Source organism: Sarcophilus harrisii, chromosome 5 (assembly GCF_902635505.1).
Source record: "Sarcophilus harrisii chromosome 5, mSarHar1.11, whole genome shotgun sequence".
Taxonomy (NCBI): domain Eukaryota; kingdom Metazoa; phylum Chordata; class Mammalia; order Dasyuromorphia; family Dasyuridae; genus Sarcophilus; species Sarcophilus harrisii.
The window spans coordinates 13,446,939-13,472,545 of NC_045430.1; the positions used below are offsets into that span (position 1 = coordinate 13,446,939).

Here is a 25,607-nt window from a genome sequence, read left to right on the forward strand (position 1 = left end):
ACTAGGGAGAGGTACATTTACTTCTTTTACTCCAGATTTGGTCCTTATAAATGCACAACATTTAGTCGTGTATTGGTTTGGTGCTTTTCACATATATATCGTTGAAATCATTGTGCAAATTGTTTTCCTGGTTCTGCTGACATTATTTCATGTGAGTTCATCTTAGTTCTTCCTCCTTTCTTCACATTTATAATTTCTAATGATATAGTCATACTCTATCATAGCTCTTCTAGGATTTGTTTAGCTGTCCCTCAATTGAAAGGGGCTTATTTCACTTCCAGTTATTTGTACAGTACTATATATGTGGGAATCTTGTGACCCAAAGCCAGTGGTGAGTATTAGGGAGGAAGCTTTGTGAAGATCAATAAAGGAAAAAGTAAAACTGATATTGTCATTGCAGTGTACCACAGACCACTTGGACAGAAAGAGCAAATAGTTGAGGGATTCAAAAAAAAGATCATAATTCTGGGACATATCCTGGGGACTGTAGATTTCAGTTACCTGAATATCTACAGGGATTTCTCTTTTTCTGCTCAAAGCGGAGAAATTAATGATTACTTGATTTTTAAAAATTATGCCATCCTTTAAAAAGTGGAGGAAAACGATAAGAGGGACTTATTTTGGTTCTGGTTGTCACCCACAAAAAGGAGCTGATTTGGGGGGTGAAAATGGGAAATGGGGGGCACAGTGAGACTTGAATCTTAGAATTGATGATTGAGGGAAGGAAGGCCAGGCCTAGTCTGATATAATTCTTGTGCTGGAGAGAAATTGCGTTTCCAAAAAATGACAGAAAAGTAGGAAGCCATGGCCTCAAATTCTCCAGGGGAAGTCAGCTGAGGAGGTAGGAAAAGTTCCAAGAATGAAATTCTGAAGACCCAAAGAAAAATGAGTCAGAGGGGGAAAAGCTCTAAACCAACAAATGGCTGACTTCAATTTTCTTTCTTTCTTTCTTTCTTTCTTTTTTTTTCTTGAGGCAATTGGGGTTAAGTGACTTGCCCAGGGTCACACAGCTAGGAAGTATTAAGTGTCTGAAGCTGGATTTGTACTAATATTCTTTTCTTTTTTTTTCTTTTTTCTTTTTTCTTTTTTATTTAATAGCCTTTTATTTACAGGATATATGCATGGGTAACTTTACAGCATTAACAATTGCCAAACCTCTTGTTCTAATTTTTCACCTCTTACCCCCCCACCCCCTCCCCTAGATGGCAGGATGACCAGTAGATGTTAAATATATTAAAATCTAATATTCTTTTCACTTGCCATTTAGCTGCCCTTGACTTTAATTTTTAAAAAGATGGAAGCAAGAGGAATTAACAGATGATTAATTAAACTGGATGGATTTATTAAGTGCCTACTGTGTGCTAGGTGCATATAAACATACATTCACAAAATGAATCCATCCTTCACCTCAAGGAGCTTACATTCTATTTTTTTTTAGGTTATACATATACACTCATATTGAACATATTTGCACATTAGTCATGTTGCAAAAAAAGAATCAGAACAAAAAAATGAGAAATAAAAAAATGACAAAAAAGTAAAAATAGGATGCTTCAATCTTGGTTCAGACTCCATAGTTCTTTCTCTGGATATGGAGAATATTTTCCATCAAGAGTATTTTTGAATTGTCTTAGATCATTCCATTCCTGAGAAGAGCAAAGTCTATCAAAGGTGATCATCATGCACACAATGTTGCAGTTACGTTCTATTGAGGATCAACAAGCACACACAAAAACAGTCAATAAGCATTTATTAAGCACCTACAATATGCCCACCATGGTCCTTTAAGAATAAAATCAGGAGGTTAAAGCACAGATTAAGCTAAGCCTGAGGACATAACAAAATTTATTTTGAAAATCTCCATATTGGGGAAATGAAGAGATAAGACCCCTGCCCCCCAGGCTGGGGACAGTGGAATGAAGATAACAATTGACAAAGAAAGGCAAGGGAAGATGTGATTTGACTTCTGTCTTCTTGCTTAGGAACAATGGTCTTTGAACTGGAAGCACAGAAAGAACAGAAATGGCTAATAAGGACTTGGTATCTAAGATAAGCAGAGAGATAATTGGTGGATATCTATGTGATAGCCTTTGGGGAGTTTGTCTCAATAAAACCACGAGCTTTTAAAATAATTGCGTATTTTTATCTTTTTCTGTGTCACAGACTCCTTAGATTGTTTAGTCAAGTCTAGAGACTGCTTTTGATTAAAATTCATTAGGGGATTGCAGGAGAACCAGTTATGTTGATTAATACAGTAATCAACTATTAAAGAAATCCCAAAAGTTCACAGACTTTCCAGGTTAAGAACCCCTATTCTTTTTTGCCCCTGAGGCAATTGGGGTTAAGTGACTTGCCCAGGATCACACAGCTAGGAAGTATTAAGTGTCTGAGGCTGGATTTGAACTCAGATCCTCTTGACTTAAGGGCTAGCGCTCTATCCACTGCACCACCCAGCTGCTCAAGAACCCCTATTCTATACGAACCCCCTTTTCAGGAAGAGACATGAAAGATATGTCAATGCTGGAGAGCATCACATTTCCTGATTTTGAAGCAAGAATGGAGTCTCCAAGCACCAAGTCAGTGAACTTGATTTGAGTTCTTAGTGTAGAGGAATTGGGTTCTCCAAGTGGGAGGGCCGGGCTTACCACCCCCTTACATGATCCCCAAACAAAGAAGGATGGGGAAGATAAGAGACCAGTGCACCTCCCACCCCGGAACTCTACCTCCAACTTCCTCAGTTCAGAAATTAAAATACAAAATCAGTATTATAGAATAGTTCATAGATTTATCACAATTAGTGAGTATTCTCATTTTCTCTTGTGTGTCTTATCTCCTTTATTTCCCAATCTCCACTCAGCCTAAAAGGAAAATAAACTGGAACTATAGTTTTAAAATCATTTAATTTAGTTTATGAATTTAAAGATATGGTATTATAATTGCTGAGTTATATACCCTTCCACTCTCGGGGATGTAGAATGCCCTTCCTTATTTCCTAATTACGTCTCCCTTCCCCACCAAGAAATAATGTCTCCCAGACACCATTTTCAGAAGAGAGTTATTATACCTTTCCCATCCCCCTAACACATCTGCCTCCCATTCTGAGACCCCTTCCAACTCTTGACCTTCTGTGTCTGAAAGTCCCTCTCAGCTCTCCCATTTCCTGTTCTAAGGGTCATCCCCGTTCTGAGATTCCTTGTTCTAAAGCAGTGGTCCCCAAAATCAGGTTACTGAGAGCATCCTGCTCTCCCATTTTTTTTCTTCAGGGACAATCCTACCTTCCCTTAATTCCCAGCACTCTTCCACTTCTCTTCCTCTCTCTGCTGTGCAAGCCCCCACCTCCCCATCCCATTCTGAGTCCAGTGATGGCCCCTCAGGGTGGGTAGAATCTGAATGAGTTGTTACTCATAGCAACCGCAGGTGCCACTGGGAAAATCTGGCTCAAACTCCTCCTGCTAATCTTGATCACCTCTTGAGTCAGAGCCCTGTCTGCCTTCCCACCCCCTTTGTTTGGAATGGGATGGAGTGAGTCACTCTGGAGGAGCAAGCTTGGATGGGTTGAGATGTGGACCAAGATATAATTACATGAATTTTCTGCCAAAATTCACTGCTCTTCCTAGATTTCTTGTGACTGTGAAGGGAACCTCAACACCATCTCCCGGGTTGGGACCTCATCTCCCACTCTCCCTCTCCCTCTCCCAGCCAATCCATAGTCAGCTTTTATCCTTTCTACCTCCACAACATCTCTTGCATCCTTTCGCCTTCACTAATAGCACCCACCTTGTTCTAGGTCCTCATAATCTCATACCTGGACTATGGCATCCTCCTCAACTATGGCCTCAAGGCTCTTCCCACAAAAATCCATCCACCACTGGGCTGCCAGAGTGATTTTCCTAAAGCAAAAGTCTCCCCATCTCCAGTTCAATAAACTTCAGTGTTTATCTGTTATCTCTTTTTTTATCCTAGTTTATCTATTAACTATTAAATATTATTTCATTTTTTTAGTTTCTATTTGTATAATTTTAATTTTTCTTTTTTAAAAAAACCATGAGTATGCAATTTTACATAAATTGGTTCTTTTGCTTCTGCTACCTTCTCTTTTTAAAAGCTTTTTATTTTCAAAACATAATTTTTCAACATAGAGTTGTGTTTCAGATTTTCCCCTCTTCTTCCCCACCCCCTCCCTTATATGACAAGCAAGTTTTATGATACATAAAATTATTTAAATGCTGTTCTAAGGTTCCCCCAGCCCTGACACTCCCTGTTCTAAGCTCCTTTCCAGTTTTGACATTCCCTGTTCTAAGGTTCCCCCAGCCTGACACTCCCTGTTCTAAGCTCCTTTGCAGTTCTCCCAATTTACTCTTCCTATGCAGCTTCTTTCTAATCCCAAACTCTCCTTTTGGGTCACTGACCCATACAGGCTTCAGGCAAGGTCTGAAGGGAGATCTTTTTCTGGGGATTTCCCTGCCACTCTGAAATTATAGCCTACACATTTAAATCCTGGTATCCCACAGACTCTACCCACATGAGGCCATCGGTCCTACGAATGCCAATTAGTGCAGGTCTTGTGGGTGCTCAGGAAATTCCGGTTGACTGAATAAAAGGCCAAGAGGCCGGAGGGGCTGGTTGAGCAGGGGCCGGTGGTCAGACAGGTTTTTCCAAACTTCTTTGTAAGACTGGAGTCACCCAGTCCTAGAACATCAGAGCCTGGAGCCACCTTTGTAATCCTGCTGTCAAAATTCGAGTTTTACCACCAGAGAGGAAAAAGGATTCGCCTAATTATCTATGGTGATTTTAGGGCAGGCCTGTGACATGAATCTATAAGGCAAGACTCTCGAGCCAGAGCTCTGGGACGTGTATACGTGCAAAAGGGTCTGTGTTAATATAGCTGAAGGTACAGAAAGTACCTGGAGACCAGCTCGGAACACAACGGCTCAGAAACAGCTCTTCTGGGGGCCTTTCCCGGCTTCCCCTCCTCCTTCCCCTCTCCCCAGAATCTGGGACCTTCTCCTTGGACGTCACCTCCCATCTCTCTGGAGGTATCTCAACACAAGCATTTATTTATTTAAGTATAATTATAGATAGAGTGTAATATATATAAATAATATTTATATAAGTATAATTATATAAGTAAATAAACCAATGAAAACAGCATTCCTTACTAGAATGTAAGTTGCTTGAGGATGAGTTATTTTCCAATTAAAGAAAATTTTTGAACCCAACAGGAGAATTTCCATATACAAAATAACAACAACAACAACGAAAGATAATTGGATATGAAAGGAAATTATTATGTACAGCTCTTTTTCCCTTTTAAGTACGTGATAAATTCAACAAATAACTTTTTTCATTTAATAGTATTTTTTTCAATTTCATATAAAGATAGCTTTCAATATTCATTTTTTGTAAGATTTTTGAGATCCAAATTTCCCCCTCTTTCTTCCTCCTTTTTGAAGACAGCAAGTAGTCTGATACAGATTATACATGTGTAATCATTCAACACATAATTTTCAAAGCTATTCTACTTGTGTGTTTCTTTCTGACTTTCTTTTTGTGCTCTTTTAAACATTAAAAATGATTCAATGAGTCTCTCTCTCCTTCCCTCCTCTCTCTCGCCATTCCTCCTCTTTCCCTCCCTCCCTCCCTCCCTCCCCCCCTTTCCCTTTCTCTCCCTCTCTCCTCTCTCTCTCTCTCTCAATTCTGCTCTCTCTCCCCCAAACACTTCTTCCTTCTGGAAAAAACAAAGGAAAGTCTCTTATCACAAATAAGCCTAGTAAAGTCAAACAAAATTTGACTTTGGTTGTGTCTGGAAATGTAAGTCTGATTCTGTTGCTTTGTTCCATTCTCTTTCCCTCCAGAGGATGGGCAGCAGATTTCATATTTGGTTCTTTAGAACAAGGTTGCATTGCTCAGGGTTGTTAAATCTTCTAAAGTTATTTGTCTTTATGATGTTGTTATATAAATCGTCCTCCTGGTTCTGTTTATTTTCTTCTTTATCACTTTATATAAATCTTTCCTGTTTTCTCTAAAATGGCTTAAACTTTTATTTTTCAGTTATCTAGATTTTTTTTTTCCTTCCTATATCTCTCTGGAAAAAAAAGGAAGAAGGAAAAGAAGGAAGGAAGGAAAGAAGGAAAAAACTGAGAAAAGGAGGGAGGAAAAGTGAAAGGAAGGAAGAAAAAAGAATCTGAGGAAGAGAAGGGAGGAAGGAAGAGAGCAAGGGAGTGAGGGAGGATGCAAAGAAGAAAGGAAAGAAAGAAGGAGAAATGAAGGAAGGGAGGAAAGGAGAAGGGAGGGACAGAGGAAAGGAGACTGGGAGGGAGGATGGGAGGAAAGAAGAAAGAAAGGAAAGAAAGAAGGGAGAGGGAGGAAGGGAAAAAAGAGAAGGAAGGAGAGAAAGAGGGAGAATTACAAAATGCCATAAGCACAATTGAGCAAAAAAATCTCCACATTGATCCTAAACAAAAAATATATTTCTTACTCTGCATGGCCTTAGTCCATAGCCTCTGTGACATGAACTTGATATTTTTTGTCAAAGATCTAAAATCATGATTGATTGGAAGCAGCTAAGTGGCCCAGTAGAGAGAGCACCAGCCCTGAAGTCTGGAGGATCTGAATTCAAACCTGTCTGCAGACACTTAATACTTTTTAGCTTTATGACCCTGGGCAAGTCATTGAATCCCAATTGCCTCAGCCAAAAACAAACAAACAAACAAATAAATCATAATTGATTATTTAATTCATCAAAGTTCTTAAAAGTCTTTCAGAATTGCTTGTTTTTACATTGATTTTACAATATAAATTGTTCTGGTTCTGCTTACTTTGTTTTTTATCAGTCCACACAAATTTTTCCAGGTTTCTAGGAAACCATGCCTTTTGTCATTTCTTTTGGCACAATAGAATTTATATATTACCACATTGATATACCACAGTATGTTTAGTCATTCCCCAATTGCTGGGCACCCCCTTGTTTTCCAGTTTTTTGACACCACAAAGATAATTTTGTATTTATAGGCCCTTTTTCTCTTTCTTTGATCTCTTTGAGATACAGATGGAACACTGATATACCAGGATCAAAGAGTTTAGAAACTTTCTGTACATAATTCTAAATTCCTTTCCAGAATGATTGGACCCATTCACAGCTCCACAAACTATACATCAAACAATGTCTATTTTCCTTCTTTCTTTCTTCCCTCCAAAACTTGCCTTTTAAAATTTTTTGTCATTTTTAATGACGTGAGATACAACCTCAAAATGCCTTTAGTTTTTCTGTCATTATTAGTGATTTGGAATATTAAAAATATATGGCTAGAGAGAGCCTGGATTTCCTCCCTTTAGAATTTCCTGTTCACATGCGTAAATTATTTATCAATTGGGAATGACTTATTTTTATACATTTGAATTTGTTCTTGATGTGTTTTGGAAATGAGATCTTTATCAGAGAAACTGTGCAAAGATTTTTTTCTCTTAATTTCCCTTCTAAGCTTAATTGCATTGTCAAGAAACATTTATTAAGTGTCTATGTGCGTCAGGCTCTATGCTAAATACAAGGGATACAAAAAGAGGCAAAAAGCAGTCTTTTCTCTTAATGGGAGAATGGGAAAGGAGAGCCTTCCAAGGCAGGGAGGACAGGTAGGAAAAATGCCCAGAGCTAAGAGAGGGAGTATTAGATTTGTTTCTGCAAAAGCTTTTATAATAGTATGTAATCAAAACTCTTCATTTTATGATCCTTTAATCCCTTGTTGATCTTGAACCTATTCTATTTAGAGATCAAAAGAGGGACTTCCTTCCTTGTTTCTCTAATTTATTTATAACATGATCTTTTTTGTTTAGATCTGCCTTCATTTGGACCTTATTATTATCTATGGTACGAGTAATTGGTTGAAACTTAATTCTTCTACATACTGTCCAATTTTCCTAGCTGCTTAAAAAAAAAATCCAACAGGGATTCTTTTCCCCGGTAGCTCTGGGGGTTACATATTTATCAAACCCTGTGTTACAAGGTTTGTTTGCTTCTATAGATTGTACATCTAATTGGATGCACTTTTTTTAAATCAAAGCTTTTTATTTTTCAAACATATGTGTGGACAATTCTTCAACATTAGCCCTTACAAAACCTTGTGTTCCAATTTTGTCCCCTTTCTCCCACACCCTCCCCTAGATGGCAAGTGGGCCAATATATGTTAAATGTGGTAGAAATATATGTTAAATCTAATGTATGCATACAGGTTTATACAATTATTGTTCAGCTGCACTCTTGAAAACAATGACGAATTCTTTTGATTGTTTATGCTTTGTAACCCATTTTGAGACCCGTACCCAAACCAGACGAATTTCCACCCTACTTTTTCCTCTTATTTTCCTTGAATTTCTTGACATTCATTCAGATGAATTTTCTTATTATTTTTTCTAACTTTATAAATTAATCCTTCGACAATTTGATGGGTACATTGATTTAGGTAGTATTGTAATTTTTTCTTATATTGACTCCGCCTATCCATGAGCAATTAATATTTCTCCAATTATTTAGCTCTGTCTTTATTTCTGTAAACAGTGCTTTGTCGTAATATTTATATATTTATTTTATACATTCTGTGATTATTTTGAATGAGATTTCTCTTTATATCTCTTGCTGGATTCTATTGGGATTATATGGGAATGCTGATGATTTGTGTGATTTTATTTCATTTCTTTCAACTTTGCTGAACTTATTGTTTCGGTTAATTTTTTTGTCGACTCGCCAAGGTTCTCTCTAGGTCAAAATTGTGGGATTAAACTGAATGTGGGAGTCATGAAATTATGACTTATTATCAGTAAATATTTGATTTGTATATTTATTTTGCATCCTAATACACTCAGGGTCATGTAAAAATTCACAGATAAAAAGGGATTGTGTGGGGATCAGCTATGATGGACTTGCTTCTTTTTAGCGGTTCAGTGATCCAAGGCAATCCCAATAAATTTTGGATGGAAAACTCATTCAAATATAGAGAGAGAACTATGGAGAATGAATGAAAATTAACACATGCTATGTTCACTTTTTCTCCTTTTTCTTCAGTAGTTTTTCCTTTTTGTTCGGATTTTTCTCTTCCAATATGATTCATAAAGAAATATATAAAAACGTATATGTGTAACAAAAAATTGTTGTTTCTACATGAGAAGAAGAAGAAGAAGAAGAAAGAAGAAGAAGAAAGAAGAAGAAGAAGAAGAAGAAAAAGAAGAAAGAAGAAAGAAGAAAGAAGAAAGAAGAAAGAAGAAAGAAGAAAGAAGAAAGAAGAAAGAAGAAAGAAGAAAGAAGAAGAAGAAGAAGAAGAAGAAGAAGAAGAAGAAGAAGAAGAAACCTTGCTCTGTCTGGGTCATTTTGCTTCTTTTGTTTCTGGTTCTCATTCTTCAGTCTCCTTTTATTTTTTATCTTATTGCGAATACCCAAATGTGAACACCTAAAGACAAACACTGTTAGAGATGGCGAATCACAGTGGTTAGGACACTAGACTTGAAGCCAAAACCATAGTTCAAATCCTACCTCTCGGATACTTACAGCTGTATGACCTTAGGTAAGTCACATCACCTTTGCTCAGTGTGTATAATGGGGGAGTTGAGTTATATGATATCTTCCAGCTTATCTATGATTCTACAACTCAAGTTCCTGATATGGCCACAAATAGAGAGGTCAGTTAAGAAGCATTTATTCAAGCTTCTCCTATGAGTCAGATACCTGAGAGAGGAAGACAAATATACATAGTCCCTGCCCCTGGTGAACTCACATTTTATCAGAGGAATACACAGACATTATCACGTACATCCACGCCCACATACAGGAGCAGACAGAAAGGAGATTTCAGGGACACATGTCTTTGTTCTGTCCCCCTTGGCTTCCTGGGATTGGGTTTCTTTTGCCCAGGGCTGCCATGATCGGAGCCAGCTAAGACCTAGAAGTCCCTGAGGCAGGATTTAAACCCCAGTCTTTTTGGCTTTGGATTCAGTGACTCCGGGGGTTCGGTGGATCCCAATGGTTCTTGAAAATCAAACTGGGCATGGTAAGCTCAAAGCGGCACCTGTAGCAGCTATTAGTCACCGAGAGTTGTTTGTGAAACGCTTGGCTGTCGGGATCATTACTCCTTCCCCTCCCTCTTATTATTCTGCCTCCACCTCACTTCCTCAGCACTTGGGAGAGCACACATGGCCCCTCCCTGTGTGGGTCCTACAGCAGGAAACCGGGACATAGCCCCTCAGGGTCACAGGAGCTGACCAAGGTCCTGTCCAGAGTGAAACTCCTCCAAGACCCAGAAGCATAATCAAGCTCTTTCTTTGTCTCTTATCTTCAGGGCCCTTGGGGAATATGGCCAACCCTCTCTGAGCTTTCCCCTCTCCCATCCTAAACTGATGAATTTGGGATTGTTGATTTAGAATTATAGGAATATCTGAGAGGTCTAATGAGATAGATGAGGAAACTGAGGTCTACAGAGGAAAAATTTGCCAGAGAAGAGGATGATCGATTGGAAACTTGTTGTGGAGATAGAGCTAGTGAGCTTTGACAGCTGATTAAATATGGAAGGAATGGGAAAAAGAAAAGGGGGACTTGGAGGTGGTGAGTCTGGGTGGGTAGAAGTGCCTTCAAAAGAAATAGAACATGCTATGGTTGATGTTGGTCTTCACATCCCACCTTCCCACCATGTAGTCCTGTAAATCCTAGGGAGAGAGGAAGAATTTGGTGAGGAAGGATGTTCTTCCTGAAGACCTCCATGAAGGGGTGTCCACTTCCTTGCAACTAGGTGGTACAATGAATAGAGCACAATGCTTGGAGGAGAGAAGACCTGAGGTTGAATCCCGCTTCGAATGTTTACAAGTTGTAAAGTTAGTTGTAAAATGAGGAAATAAGGCTTGGTGATCTTTTCCAGCTCTAGATCCATGATCCTTAAGAAAGCTCCCTGTTCTCTTGGACTGAGCTTGGATTGCTCCTTAGGAAGTCTTTTCTCATAAAGAGCCTAAATTGTTCTCCTTGTGACTCCCATTGTTGCTACTTCTTTTGTCTCATAGGACCAAATAGAGCACTTTAATTCCTCTCCCCAAATACTTAAATAGTCTATCATTTCCTCCAAGAGTCTTCTTTTCATTACTCCAAACACTCTGGTGTCTTCAACACAGTCTTGTATGGACTCTCGTCATCCTGGTCCTTGACTTTAGGAGATACTCCAGTTTATTAATATCCTTTCTAAAATATGATCTTCTGAGTTGAATGCAGTCCTTCAGATGTGTCTTACCAAGGCAAACGACAGTTGAGACATCACATCTTTCATTTCAAACATTGACTCTAATAATTCGGTTTAAAAACTCATCAGCTTTTTTGGCTTCCACAATATACTATTCACAGACATTGAATGTTCACTAAGACGACCAGATCTTTTTCATATGAACTGCTCCCTGGCCACTAGCCAACATTGCATCCTGTAATAAAGAAGTTGATTTAAAAACTATATGTATTAATTCAGATTAAGTTTCAACTAATTTGATCGAGTCCCTTATTCTAGGCTTATTGGACAGTTTTTGGATATTGACTCTCTCATGCTGTATTCATCATTCCCCTCAGCTTAGTAACATCTCCAGATCTGATAGTTATGCCATTTGTAAAAATGTCTGACAGCAGCTTCAGGACAAGGAAAAATAGCAAGAACGCTCTACTAGACATCACCCACCATCTTAATATCAATCCATTCATTAACTATTCTTTTGGGTTCCACACTTGGATCTGCTTTGAATACATCGGAACATATGGAATCCAACTGATTTCACTCCAATCTTATCCACAGGGATGAGAAAAGAGACTTTGTCAGATGTGTTTCTTAAATCCAGTCATTCTGCATGTGGCCGATTCTCCTGATGAACCTGTCTAGTAACCCTATCAAAAAAGAAAATGAGGTTAGTCTGGCATGGCTTGTCTTGGATGATGCCGTCTGGATCTTAGTCATTATCACTTCCTTTTTCTGCAGGCCCATAGGCCATCCCATTAATAATATATCTTAGAATTTTGCCTGAAATCAAAGCCATTGGCCTATAGGTTTGAAAATTCCATACTTTTCCCTCATGTTTCCTGTTTTTTCAAAGATCACCGATGGGGGCTCCTCTCAGGCCTTGGAGATTTTATTTCCACTTAGCTAACTAAGCATTGTATCATGCTTTTATGATACCCTCAAAATCCCTCATTTCATTTATTTCTTCTTTCAGATTTGTTGGTCTGTAGCAAACCTGAGCAAAGTGGAGACGACCTAACTGTCTCTTTGGGATTTAACTCCATGTTAAAGATTTTTTTTGTATTATCTTTCCTTATTTGAAAATTGTTCTCAGCAAAGAAAAACAAAGTAAGAGTTGAGTGGTTCTGCCTTCCCTGTACCCAGGATGTTTCCCTTTCTCTCCTTGGCTTTTAAGAATTCTTAGCTTCCAACTGCAAATGTTTAACATATATTGGATTACTTGCTATCTAGGGCAGGAGGTGGGGGGGAAAGGAGGGAAAAATTTGGAACACAAAGTTTTGCAAGGGTGAACGCTGAAAATTGTCCATGCATATATTTTGAAAGTAAAAATCTTTAATTAAAAAAATAAATAAAATGAGTCAAACTATTAAAAAAATTTCTTAGCTTCCTTCAAAGTTCAGTAAAAATGTTATCTCCTACCAGAAACTTTTCCTGATTCCCTTAGCAGCTAATTAATCCCTTGACACTCTTAATTTATTTTGTATTTGCTTACATGTGTATATGTTATTTATTTTATTTTATTTAATAGCCTTTTATTTACAGGTTATATGCATGGGTAACTTTACAGCATTAACAATTGCCAAACCTCTTGTTCCAATTTTTCACCTCTTACCCCCACCCCCTCCCCCAGATGGCAGGATGACCAGTAGATGTTAAATATATTTAAACATAAATTAGATCATGTGTATATGTTATTTACTTCAATAGAACGTATGCACCTTGAGGGCAGGAATTGTTATGTTTTCGGTTTTGTATCCCCAGTGCCTTGTACAGAAATCCTGGAGCAAGAGTTGGTACTTAATTAATAATTGTTCATTGATCTATGGCCACATTCTCTATGAGGGTTAAGGATTTCTGATACCATTCTTATAGCTCTATAAGGGATTATAGGTTTTGGGATTAAGGTATTGCCCAAGGTCACCCAGCTAGGAAGTATTAAGTGTCTGAAGCCAGATTTGAACTCAGATCCTAGCTGTCCTTGTAGTTATCTTTTTAGAGACACTCTCATCAGAATCATTTGAATGGTTTCACTCTTGAGAGTTTTCCAGCCCTCTTGGACTTAACTTATCCTGTGAATCTTACTCCATGGGAGCCAACTTCTACCTTGTCTGAACTTGTTCTCCCTAAATCTAAATTTTAGGCCACATTTTGCCTGATTTTTCTCCCCTTACTTATCACTAGCTTCTGAGATGGCTCAGTCACATCTTATGGAACTTCTCGTCAATTCGCCTTCAGCCATAACTTCTTTGTTGACCAGAACCAGGTCCAGAGTAGACATTCTCTTTGTTCTTATCCCAGATTTGAGGAGTCTAGATCTGTAACGATCTTCACAGGTCATCTAGGCAAACGCCCTCATTTGACAGAGGAGAAGACGGAGGCTCAGAAAATCTATAGATTTCTACCTCTAAAGTTGGAAGGGCTCTCAGAGGACAACAAACCCAACCTCCTTTTAGTACAGGTGATTATTACAGCCTTTAGAGATTAAACAACTTGCCCCAAGTCATACTGATGCTACATGACGGAGGCTGGGACTGAGGTCATCTGACTGAAGAGTCAAGGCTGGCTCTGCTGTATTGTGAATGAAATGGCCATGGAAGGGAGCCAGGCTCTAATTAGCTGCCAGCCCCGAGCAGAAAACTTCCAGCAGGGGTTCAGAGCTGTCTGTGGCCTCTCAGCAATGGCTCGGTGACCGGGTCTCTCCCTTCATCCATTTCTTCCCTCCGTCTCGGCAGTCTGTAGCGCATGCCGGCAACAATTTTGCTGCTGATTCTTTTTCAGTCGATCTTCCTTTCCGTGGTTTCCATTGGGGTTCGCCCTTCCTTCTCGTATTCCCTCATAGGGATATCTCTAGAACAATATTATTTTACGCCTCTTATCTGATCTAGTAATTTCGGATAAGGAACATCCCTGCATCGAACAAGTCTCAGGGATAGCAATGAGGAAGATGTTTGTGTCACATCGTGAATTTTATTCTCAAAAGGCCTCTTGAAGGTCTTTGACGATACTGTGACAAGTAGACCGTACTTAACCCACTGGGGAAATCGAGGCAAAGGGTGGAGTGGCTCTGTCCTTTGTCAGCAAAAATAGAGCTGGACTTCAACCCTTAGGAAGCTCATCAGAGGGTGGATCCCTGGAAGCCCCAAGCGAGAAGATCGGGCTTCCTCCGGCCTCCAGATGGCCCCCTCATTAAGGTCATTACAAAATGCAAGGACCTTAATTACTCACCTTAAGAAGGGTAATCAAGGTTGGGCTTTGATCCAGGGTCTTTTATAAGCTTGGCTCAGAGCTCTGGGTGAACATTCATCAATCTTTGGGTGGAGGGCCTGGCCGGGTGCTAGGAATTTATAGGAAAGATGAGGGGGTAGAGAGGATGAGTCAGCAGCAGGGTGAGGCAGGGCATCGGGGCCCCAGAGCCCAGGGCTCGGACGTGGCTCAGAATCAAGTCATCTCACCCTTGGAGCCTCAGTTTCTCTGGCTATAAAATGGGATAATCATCTCACTGACTTCATGAGGTCATTGTGAAGCTTCATCCAGGGCTTTAGACATTTGAGCTTTTGTCATTATTGCTGCTGGTAATTACCAGGTGTGGGAGGTGAGAAGAGACCAGCTGATCCCAGACTGGATCAGAGAGGTGAACTCACTTAGCAGAGGTCACTTGGGTGATAGGGACTTTAGTCCAGGACTGAGGACTCTTGGTCTAGCGCTGTACACCTGTTATCTCAACAACTCCAAGGTGGGGATTCTTATTATTCCATTTTACAGATTAGGAAACTGAGGCTGAGAAGCGAAGGGATGGGCCAAGCTCAAAAAAAGGTTGAGAACTGATCTGGCCCCATTTTCCCACTTTATAGATGGGGAAACTGAGGCTCAAATCTACACAGGGAGTTTGAACTCTGGATTTCAAAGTCAGTATTCCGCCTGCCCCGCCCTGCGGTAATACACCAGGCCTGATGAATAAACGGAGGTTTAAGAGGGGAGGATAATGAGCATTTCTATAGCACAAATATCATCCTCATAACCTGGGAGAGAGGTGCAATTATTAGTCCCACTTTACAGCTGAGGAAACTGAGGCAGACAGTGGTTAACCCAGGGTCACACTACTGTTTAGAATCTGAGGCTGAATTTGAACTTCTGAGTTCCCAATAGCACTGAGATTACTTGGAGCCCCTTCAGCTGTACAGAAGATTGTTTTTTTGCCTTTCTTTGTAAAGCCAGAGCTTAGAGTGTGCTTGGCATACAGTAGGCGCTTAATAAATGCTTACTGATTGCCATAAATTCTTTGAGACGGGAACAAATATCGTCAACTCTGTTTTACAGAGGAAGAAATGGGAGGCTGAGACCTAAAGGGACTTGCCCACAGTAACACAGCATGGAAGAAGCTGAGTATGGACTGAAATCCAGACTGTGATTCTGAGTTGAAAACATTCCATTTTCTCAGGACTCTCTACAAAATGGGGAGGGGGAGACAGTGAGATTTGAACTTGATATATAAGTGCCCTCCTAATTCTTACATTTTATATTCTAAGTTTCTGGGAAAGAACTTTCACTTTTCTAAGGCCCTTCCCAGCTTTGACACCCCCTGTTCTAGACCCCCTCCCAGCCCTGACATCCCCCATTCTAAGCTCCCTCCCACCTCTGACATCCCCCGTTCTAAGCTCCCTTCCAGCCCTGACATTCCCTGTTCTAAGCTCCCTCCCAGCCCTGACATCCCCCGTTCTAGGCTCCCTCCCAGCTCTGACATCCTCTGTTCTAAGCTCCCTCCCAGCTCTGACATCCCTTGTTCTAAGCCCCCTCCCAGCTCTGACATCCCCTGTTCTCCCCCTGGAGGGGACTTGTTGATTGGTTGATGGAAAGATACTAGGACAAAGAAGAGACAGCAGTGAGTCAACTGGAGGCCTGGGAGGACTCACAAGGGGCCATGGTGGCTTCCTTGTGGAGCAGCAAACAAGGACCAGCCTTCCTCTTGCCCTGGCCCAGCGGCAGAACCAGGGCAAGCTCCTAAGACGCTGTTTATCAGGGAAAAAGCCCAAAGGGGCATGGGCCAACACAACAGGTAGTGAGCTGCCCATTGCTGGCGGTCTTGGGGTGGAGGCTGGGGGGGTCTCTCATCACAGTGGACACAAGCTTAGGGAAGGATTCCCAACAAGTGTCCTTCCGTCCTACTACAGTGATGTCCTGTGGGCTCAAATACCAGTTGTGAAAACCGGAGACCCCTTAAAATCACCTCGCATTCCCACAGGCCAGTGGGGAGCACCCAGCCCTGTCCATCCCCCCTTCTCTCCAATCGAGTCCTCTCCCTAACTCACTGGGACCATTGTCAGCCTCCAGCGTGCACGTCACTCCTCCTGTCTTGAATCTTCAAAAGCTCCCCGCTGCCTACCAACTAAGGGGCGACATTCTCAGCCTGGCATTCAGGGCTCTCCACCTGGCTCTAGCCTACACATCCAGCGTTCTCACATATGGCCCCCATTCCCAGGTAGCTAAGCGGCACAGGGGATAGAGCTCTATATTCGGTGACCTCAGAAACTTTTCAGCTGCGTGACCGTGGTTATGTCACTTAACCCATTTCCTCAACTATAAAATGTCCTCTCAGGGATGCTGTGGGCATCTAACGAGACATTTGTAAAAGACTTTGAAACATTAAAGTGTCAAACTACTGAACATTATAATTAATATATTATATTAATAAAATTAATATATTATTTCTGCTCCTGTGGTTTTCAGTTTTTGAATTTCTATGACCTCATTTTGGGTTTTCCTGGCAAAGATACTGGAATAATTTGCAATTTCCTTCTCCGGCTCATTTTACTGATGGGGAAATCGAGGCAACCAGGGTTAATTGACTCACTCAAGGTCACCCACCAAGTCTCTGAGATTGGATTTAAACCCATGCCGAGTCTTCCCGATTTCAAGCCCAGTTCCCTCTCCACTGAAGCTTATATCAGTAATTGATATTTTCTTCACTCCAGGTGGATTTCCCTTTCTCCGAGTTCATTTCATCTTTGTGTCACCATTGCCTGGCACACAGCAAGTGCTTAATGTTTAGGGCTGCTTAGCAGATGGAGCTCATCTAGTCTTTTCCTGTCTCCACGGGGAAGGAGCTGGGTTCCAGTCCCGGCTCTCAGGCATAAAGGAAGGCCCTGGATTCTGAGGCTCCATTCTGCTCTGTACATAGGGTCTTGGAGCTGGACAGTCCCTCATCTCGGAGCCTGTGGCCTTGTTCAAACCATATTTGATCCCAACTGAGGTAACGGCTTCCCCAAGATCCGTCCCCAAAACAATCTACTACTTTTGTAATGAAGCGAGAGTTCAACGTGTTACAGTTCCCCACAGCCCAGACTTTTTTTAACGGCTTCCCTGAGATCCATCCCCCCCAAATCAAGTACTTTTCTGATGAACAGAGGGTTCGATATGTTAGTTCCCCACAGCCTAGCCTTTTTTTTAAAATGGCTTCCCTGAGATCCATCCCCCCAAAACCAAGTACTTTGTAATGAACCGAGGGTTCAACGTGTTACAGTTCCCCACAGCCCAGACTTTTTTTTAACAGCTTCCCCAAGATCCGTCCCCAAAGTGATCGAGTACTTTTCTGATGACCAGAGGGTTCGAAGTGTTATAGTTCTCACCGAGGGCAGTGTTTGGAGGGTTATATTCTTCTTGTCAACCCTCCCGCTGCCTTGCACCCAAACAAGTGTTGGGTCATTCTGGGGCCTTAAGAGGGGAACGTGCCAGAGAGATGGGGGACCACGGGAACCGTTTGGAACCTGCCGTTGCCTGGCCTTCGTCAGTTTTGGCCGAACTGCTGTGCTCACAAGGGAGGTCTCTATCTGAAGCTGTGATGTAAAAATAAAACAAAATCCAAATCCCTAAACTCATCAAGCAAACTTAAAGTCAATTTTTAAAAAAAGCCAAATAATACCACAATGTCCCTGAGGCTTGATTTGCTCAGCTGAAAAATTCATTCCCAAGATCCCACTGCCAATACTAGCTTTGGCACTTTCTGGGCCTCGGTTTACTCATCTGTTAAATGGGTTAAGTGACTTCGAAGGCCCTTTCTGGCTCCAAATCTCTGATCCTATGTACTACTGGAACGTAGAGGGCCAGAAAGGCCAGTCCCCCTTCCCTCACAATGTCCACCTCCCTCTCCCAGGGACCAAGGACCCAGAGCTAAGTAGGATGTTTTATTAAGTTAAAAGTTTTGCTGTGCAGGGAGGGCACCCTGCCTTCACTGTTTGGCTTCCGCGGTCCGGCTCAGGACGTCAGGGTCCCAGCTCCTCCCTCCCAATGTCCATCTGTCTGTCTGTCCATGCACAGGCCCCGGATGGCAGGGGCAGCCAGTGAAGGAGGTGGGGAGCGGGGAAGGGGAGGGAAGGGAAGGGAAAAGCTGACTCCTCCTCTTCCAGACTGAGCCGCGGGGGCCGCCTGACCCCGGGACCGAGCCGAGGCTGCCGGCCTGGGGGCCACGGGGTGGGAGGGGCCCACTCGGTCCTAGGCACTCTTAAAAAACAAAACGAAACAAAAAAGGACATAAAGTGTTTTTTCTTTGGGGGGAGGGGAGGAAAAAATCTATATAAAAATCTTTTCACATATAAAATCCCGAAGAAGGTGCAAGTTAAGACCCAGTGTGACGGGCGCGCTCAGATCTGCAGAGTGTGTGTGTTTCCGTGTCTGTGTGTGTGTCTGTGTGTGTACGCGCGGCCCATGAAGGCGTGGTGAGAAAGCTTGGCTTCTGGTCTCCTCGGGAGTGGCGAGACCACGTCTCCCTTCTGCGGCCCGATCCAACGGGGGTGGGGCAACTGGAACCTGCGGGACAGGAGGCGGGAGAGAGAAGGGACCACAGAGAAGGTAAGCGGCTCCCCTAAGTCACACAGCAAAGCTGGGCTCAGCCTGGGTCTCCCATTTCCTAGTTCTCCATTCTTTCCTCATCTATTAAATAGTCCCTGCCTGGTCCGCCTTGAAGGGGTGCTTTGGGAGAGTGACAAAAACCCTTAGGGGATCATCCAATCCAAATATGTTTTACAGAAAGGGAAACTGAGGCCCAAAACAGCACATCAATAAGCATTTACTAAGCACCTACTGTGTGCCAGGCATTGTGCTAAGTGTGGGGATGAAGCAAAAGACAGCCCCTGCCCTTACACAGCTCACAAGCTCATGAACATGTCAGAGGGAGGTCATGGTCATTGTCAATATTGCCGCCCTCCCCTCCCGGGGGCCCCCGTCCCTCCCCCATGTCTCAGCTCTTCCTGAGAATCCTTAGCTCTAAGCACCGAGCCCCATCCCACCCCTGGGGGTCCTTCCCAGTTCCCTGAGGTGCTGGCCCTTCTCCACCCTGCTCTGTCTCTTGGAGGGCCCTGCGAGTGGTCTCCTGCTAAGATGGGGGCCGCAGAGAGCAGGGGGTCCCTCCCCAGGAGCCCCCGCTCACCTCTAGTTGTCCAGATTGTTCTGCATGGACTCTTTTTCCCGCAGGGCGGCCATGGCCAGGCGCAAGTGCTCCTTCAGCTGCTCGATCTCCCGCTCCGACCGCGACTTGATGTGGTTCAGCTCCACGTAGACATCCTGGTACTTCCCTGAGGTGAAGCGCTTGTCCTGCACAGGGCAGAGGCTCCTGAGGTTCGTCCCAGCTTCCCGGGGAGCAGGGGGGCAGCTGGGGGGCAGGGGCTCTGCTCGGGGTCAGGGGCCCGGATGGGCCTGGGTCTGAGGCCGTGGAGAGTCTCGGGTCTGGGGGATGAGGCGGCCACGATGCAGGAAATGCAAGTGTGGCCCCAAGCGATCTCGCTAGCCAAGTCCTAACTCTTCTGCTGGCATCCAAGGCCTTCCCACAGGCTCCCAGCCTCTCCGGCATCCAAGGCCTTCCCGGCATGCAAAGCCTCCTGCTCTGAGCTTCTCTCTGGCTGGATTAGACTGGAGAGGCTTCTGGCCTCTGTTCCTCTTCCCTCTCCCAGGCCCAAGTTCCCATCTCTTCTGGAAAGAGCGCCTCAAACCACCGCTTCCAGCAGCCCCCCCGATTCCCCTCGTCATTCCTGACCTTCCCCTGTGGACTGTGTGGTGACCCTCCCTCAGGCACTGATCACTGATGGAGTAAAGCAGGACCGGGGCATCTTATCTACGTTCTCTATCTCTGACTCCCAGCAGGGGCTCCGGGCAGTGAGGGTGGGGACATGCTGAGAGTATGAATCATCAGGGCTGGGAGGGGGCTCAGAACGGGGGATATCAGGGCTGGGAGGGGGCTCAGAACAGGGGATGTCAGGGCTGGGAGGGGGCTCAGAACGGGGGATGTCAGGGCTGGGAGGGGGCTTAGAACAGGGGGTGTCAGGGCTGGGGGTGGGGTGAAGGGTTCCCGGCCCTCCCACAGTGCTCAGCGGCCTCTCCACCAAGGCCGGTTCCGTAGCCCCTGCCTGCCCCCCATGCCCCAGAGCCCGCCCTGGGCCCCCGCCAGCGGTCCCACCTTCTGGATCATCTGCAGTTCATCCCGGAGACACTGCACTTCCTTCTTGAGATACTGCAGCTCGTTCTCTTTTACCCGGAGCAGCACCTGAGGAGGGAGGACAGCCCTGACTCCTCGGCTCTGGGGGGAGCCATGAGGGCTCCCAGGCTCGGAGAGCCAGGCCCTGCTTCCTTGCTGGTGCCCTCCAGCGCACAGTCTAGCCTCTGCTTGGCATTCAAGGCTCTAATGACTCTCCCCTCCCTATCCGAGTCTGGCCGAGGGTCTCCGAATTCCAGAACACATTCATCCCACTTTGAGCTTATTCGCAAAATGATTTTTCTTTACAAAAAATCTGAGAAGGAGGAGACGAAAGTCCGATGGTTCCATTTCCTTCCTGGTTACAAGGGGGATTCTGACCGGGGGGAGGCGAAAGCTCATTCCCTGACCCTCACCCCTCCACAATGACGGATATAAGTCAAAAAATGTGTGAATAAAATGTATTTCTCGGGGCAGCGAGGGGGCACAGTGGACAGAGCCCCAGCCCTGAAGTCAGGAGGACCTGAATTCTAATCTGATCTCAGACACTTAACTCTTCCTGGCTGTGTGACCCTGGGCAAGTCACTTCTGTTAAAAACAGGAGCGATAGTTCACTTTTTTGTTCCTTTTTTTCCTCTCATGGTTTTCCTCTTTTGTTTTTTTTTTTCTCCCAACATGATTCATAAAGAAATGTTATTAAAATAGCTATTGTATACATATAACCAGAAACAAAACAAAACAATTAAATAAAAAATAGGGATGCTAATAGTACTTAATGCGTTTAAAGTCTTCATTATATCCCAAGTCTAGAGCTGGAAGGGACCTCAGCTGCCATCTAGTCCAAGTTAACTGGGGTGCGGAGAGGTGGCTACAAAGGTAAACTGAGGCAGGATTTTACTACTACTACTACTACTAATGATTATGATAAGCACATGTTAATTGGATTTCTCAATTTCAGGCAAACCTGATAGGATACTGTTCGGGAGTGAACACATGTGACAGATTTTAGGGTCACCCCAGTTGAGAAGTTTGTGATTGTTAGAATCTTTGGATTTAATATGGAAGAGTCCTTGGCTGTCATCCGGTCCAACCCTCACTTTCTGAGGCCTACAGTGAGGAAATTACTTGTCTAAGATCATGCTGGTATACAGTATACAGTAGGAGTTTAATAATGCTTGCCTTTTCTCCAAAACCAGCCTGGGACCCAGGGCTCCTGCCACTCACCAAAGCTGCTGGGTGGGGGGGAGGGACGTCTCACCTCTAATTCACAGGAACTCCTTTCGTTGTTGCGTCCTAGGCCGTCACTGGAGGCCTGGGAGGCGATGAAATTTCTCAGTCGGCCGATCTCTTCTGACAGGCGGGAGTGAAGCTCCTGGCAACCACAGCATCAGAGTGTTAGAGCTGGAAGGGACCCCTAGAGTCCTGGAGTCCAAACCCTTTATTGAACAGTGCAGGAAACTGAGGCACGGGGAATTTAAGCGACCTGTTCAAGGTCACCCAGGTGGTAAGTGACAGACTTCGGGGACACAGAGCTCGCAGGGGCCAAGGGTGTCTGCTGACAAGCTTTCATCCTGATCCCAGAAGTAAGGCAGGATCTCCTAGGGCTAAGCTGGGGGATTTTCCCCAAAGAGGACACCTGGAGATGCTGGGACACCCTCCATGTGCTCAACCCCTCTCTCCGCCTTCTCCCCATCCCCCAGCCTGTGAGCCTACCTGGTTCTGCCGCAGGAGCCCTTTGCCTTCCTGCTGGCAATGCCGTAGGATGCGTTCCCGTTCCTCAGCCTGACGGGTCAGGTCCCCAATCTCCAAGCACTTTTGGGAGTATTGTTCTGAGAGAACCTGCAATTCTCGCTTCAAGGAATCCATGTCGGACCTACAGGCAAGGGAGAAGGTGAAGGGAGGAGAGAGAGAGACAAAGGGGGAGAGAGAGAGAGGAGACAGAGAGAGAGAGAGGAGAAAAAGAGGGAGGAAGAGAATGAGAGTGACAGAGATGGAGAGAGAGAGAGAGAGAGAGAGAGAGAGAGAGAGAGCGCGAGCGAGCATGAGTCACATCCCATCTGCCAGCCACCCAACCCTCCAGGCCAAGACCTCTCCCGGGTGATCAGATCTTAGAGGCCTAGAAGGAAGGGAAGGGGTTCATGACCTTCAAGAGGCCACTGACCACTAAGAAGCACTTCCTTCCTCTGGCCCAGCTTCCCTGAGGCCCTCACAGAAGGCTCCCTGGCCTCCGCAGAGTCATAAGTTAGGGACAGTTGTCAAGAAAGTGAAGGTAACACAGATGTTATTTTAGCTAGTCAAGCTAACCCTACTCAAGGGCAAATCATCACTGCCGGACCTGCTCATCTGAAACAGAAGAGTTACCCTAGATTAAAAGCCTAATTGGGTTCCATGAACCTTTTCTTTAAAAGATTCTATTAACTATAGTTCAATAGAATTGGTTCCCTTTAAATTTTTTAAAAATTTCCTTATTTTACGCTTTCAAAAACATTCATCTAATTAAGAAGAGGTTGATGGGTTTTACCAAACTGCTAGAGGGGGCCTTGTAAAGAGTTAAGGACCCTTGGATTAGATCATGTACTTAGATCCCTCCTAGCTCTAACATCCCCCGTTCTAAGCCCCCTCCAGACGTGACATTCCCTGTTCTAAGCTCCCTCCCGGCTCTGACATCCCCTTTCTAGGATCCCTCCCCTTATTCAGCTATGCATCCGTGCTGAGTAGTGGCATCTACTGGTGAAGTGTGATACTGCAGCAATCTGCAATGGGGTGAGTTTGGGGACTATTAAGGCTGGGAGGTTAAAGCCCACTTTCAGGCTGGGTGGTCTCTAGGGTAAGGGAGAGGAAGGCTGGGATGGCGATTCCCTGAATATGGGGAAGGGAACGGCTAGCACTGCTTGTCCTTCCACCTCAGAAATCAGCAGATCCCACAGCCAGAGTCAGAGTTATTGGTTAATTGTCTAAACTTAAGGAAAGGATGGGAGAAAGCCTGAGTCACACAGACTGGACGCAGAAGTGCTTCCCCTCAGAGAGCTGGCTGTCAAACAGTCACCCGCTCCCCTGCTTAGCCCCCTCAGAAAGGGCTGCCCGGCGGAAGCCAGTCGCATTGTCTAATGGACTCCACGTCCTCCTTCACTTACTGGTGCTGCTTGCGGAGACTCTCTGGACCTTGCTGAAGACTCCTTGTCTTTCCCAGCTCCTTGTTTAGCTCTTCCTTAAAGGCTTTCTTCATGGCTTCTATGGCTGTTGGAGAAGAAAGAATAAAGATGGCAAGAGGCAGCCGTTAGACACCAAGCCAGCCTTCCTTTGAGAATGGATGCTCAAAACGCTAAATTACGTGTAATTGGGGAAAAATAAAATACTGAATATTTTTTTTTTTTTGCTGAGGGTTAAGTGACTTGCCCAGGGTCACACAGCAAGGACGCATTAAGTGTCTGAGACCAGATTTAAACTCAGGTCCTCCTGCCTTGAAGGCTGGTGCTCTGTCCACTGTGTCTCCTAAGCTGCCCCCTAAATAAATAATTTTTTAAAAAGATTTATATTTTAAATAACGTGTCAAGCCATTCAGAGGAAGGCTTTTTGCCACAAATTTCTTGGGCTTTAGTTTCTTCAAATGGAAAAATAAGGACTTTGTGATCCTTTGTAACTTTAAATCTACGATCATACGATCCTGCATGTAGGTTTATTTTGTATCCTGCAACTTTGTTAAAGGTGTGGATTGTTTCTAATAACTTTTTAGTAGAATCTCTGGGATTCTCTAAGTATACCACCATATCATCAGCAAAGAGTGATAATTTGGTTTCCTCATTGCCTATTCTTATTCCTTTAATCTCTTTCTCAACTCTTATTGCTGAAGCTAGCATTTCTAATACAATATTAAATAGTAACAGTGATAGTGGGCAACCTTGTTTCACTCCTGATCTTATTGGGAATGGTTGCAGTTTGTCCCCATTACATATGATGCTTACTGATGGTTTTAAATAGATGCTACTGATTATTTTAAGGAAAAGTCCATTTATTCCTATACTCTCAAGTGTTAATAGGAATGGATGTTGGCTTTTACGATCTTGTATGTAACTGACATACTTTGATCATTCTTTGATCCTCAGTTTCCTGTGATACAAGGGCCGTGGACTAGATGCAAGTTCTTTCCTATATAAATGTATGATCTCTCTAAGCCTCAGTTTTCCTCTCTGGAAAATGAGGTAGTTGGTCTTTATGATGTCATGTTTAATGATCAAGGTCAAGAGTACCTTTGGCTCTGCTTTTCACTGCCTTGATTTACACAAATCATTTACCTCCTCTGCCTCAGTTTCCCCATTTGTCAAATATTAGAATATTAGCCCACATGATCTCCCTGAGATCCCTTCCTCATCTCGACAGTCAGTGAAATAGGGATTCCTTTCAGTCCCCAAACTTTTTCTAGGTTTCCCATCTAAGGGCTGGAAGGGCAGGAAAGGCTGAGGAGGGGAGCTCACCAGAGGCTGTGGCTGCCGTCTCCTCTGCCAAAAGCCACTCCTTCTCCTGCTGTAGCCGCTCCAGTTCCCGTTGGTGATGTCGCTGTAACTCCTCCATCACCTGCTGGTGGGACGACTCCATCTCCGCTAGGCTCCGCTCACACGCTTCCTGCAGAGGCCGGAGCAGAGAGGTCACTGAGGGGCAGGGAGGAGAGAACTCTCCTTATCTGAGTTCTGGGAAATGACCCTTTGGATTTTCTGGGAGCAGGCAGAGGGAATTCTGAGAGGTAGAGAAGAGGGCCTGCATTTGTTCTGTAGTACATGCCTACAAGTGCTGAATGTATTTAACTAGTTTATTACTTATACATGGCTTACAACTTATAAAATTGGTTTATTTTATAAGTAGTTCCTAACTATTTACAATTTAGAAATAGATAAAAAAATTCTTATTAA

General features: G+C 43.7%; 1 protein-coding gene across 2 annotated transcripts in view; it reads right to left on the minus strand.

The window, feature by feature from the left end:
- Positions 1 to 18,411: 18,411 nt before the first annotated feature.
- TRIOBP (TRIO and F-actin binding protein) overlaps positions 18,412 to 25,607 on the minus strand; it is a 71,805-nt gene continuing 64,609 nt past the window's right edge. For both annotated transcript variants that reach the window (XM_031940959.1, XM_031940958.1), the window contains 7 exons: positions 25,176 to 25,323; positions 23,838 to 23,940; positions 22,417 to 22,576; positions 21,962 to 22,075; positions 20,689 to 20,775; positions 19,666 to 19,829; positions 18,412 to 19,046 (listed from right to left, as the gene is read on the minus strand). In XM_031940959.1, coding sequence (XP_031796819.1) covers positions 19,668 to 19,829; positions 20,689 to 20,775; positions 21,962 to 22,075; positions 22,417 to 22,576; positions 23,838 to 23,940; positions 25,176 to 25,323 — 774 coding nt within the window. In that variant the 3' untranslated portion in view covers positions 18,412 to 19,046; positions 19,666 to 19,667. The remainder of the gene's footprint in view (positions 19,047 to 19,665; positions 19,830 to 20,688; positions 20,776 to 21,961; positions 22,076 to 22,416; positions 22,577 to 23,837; positions 23,941 to 25,175; positions 25,324 to 25,607) is intronic.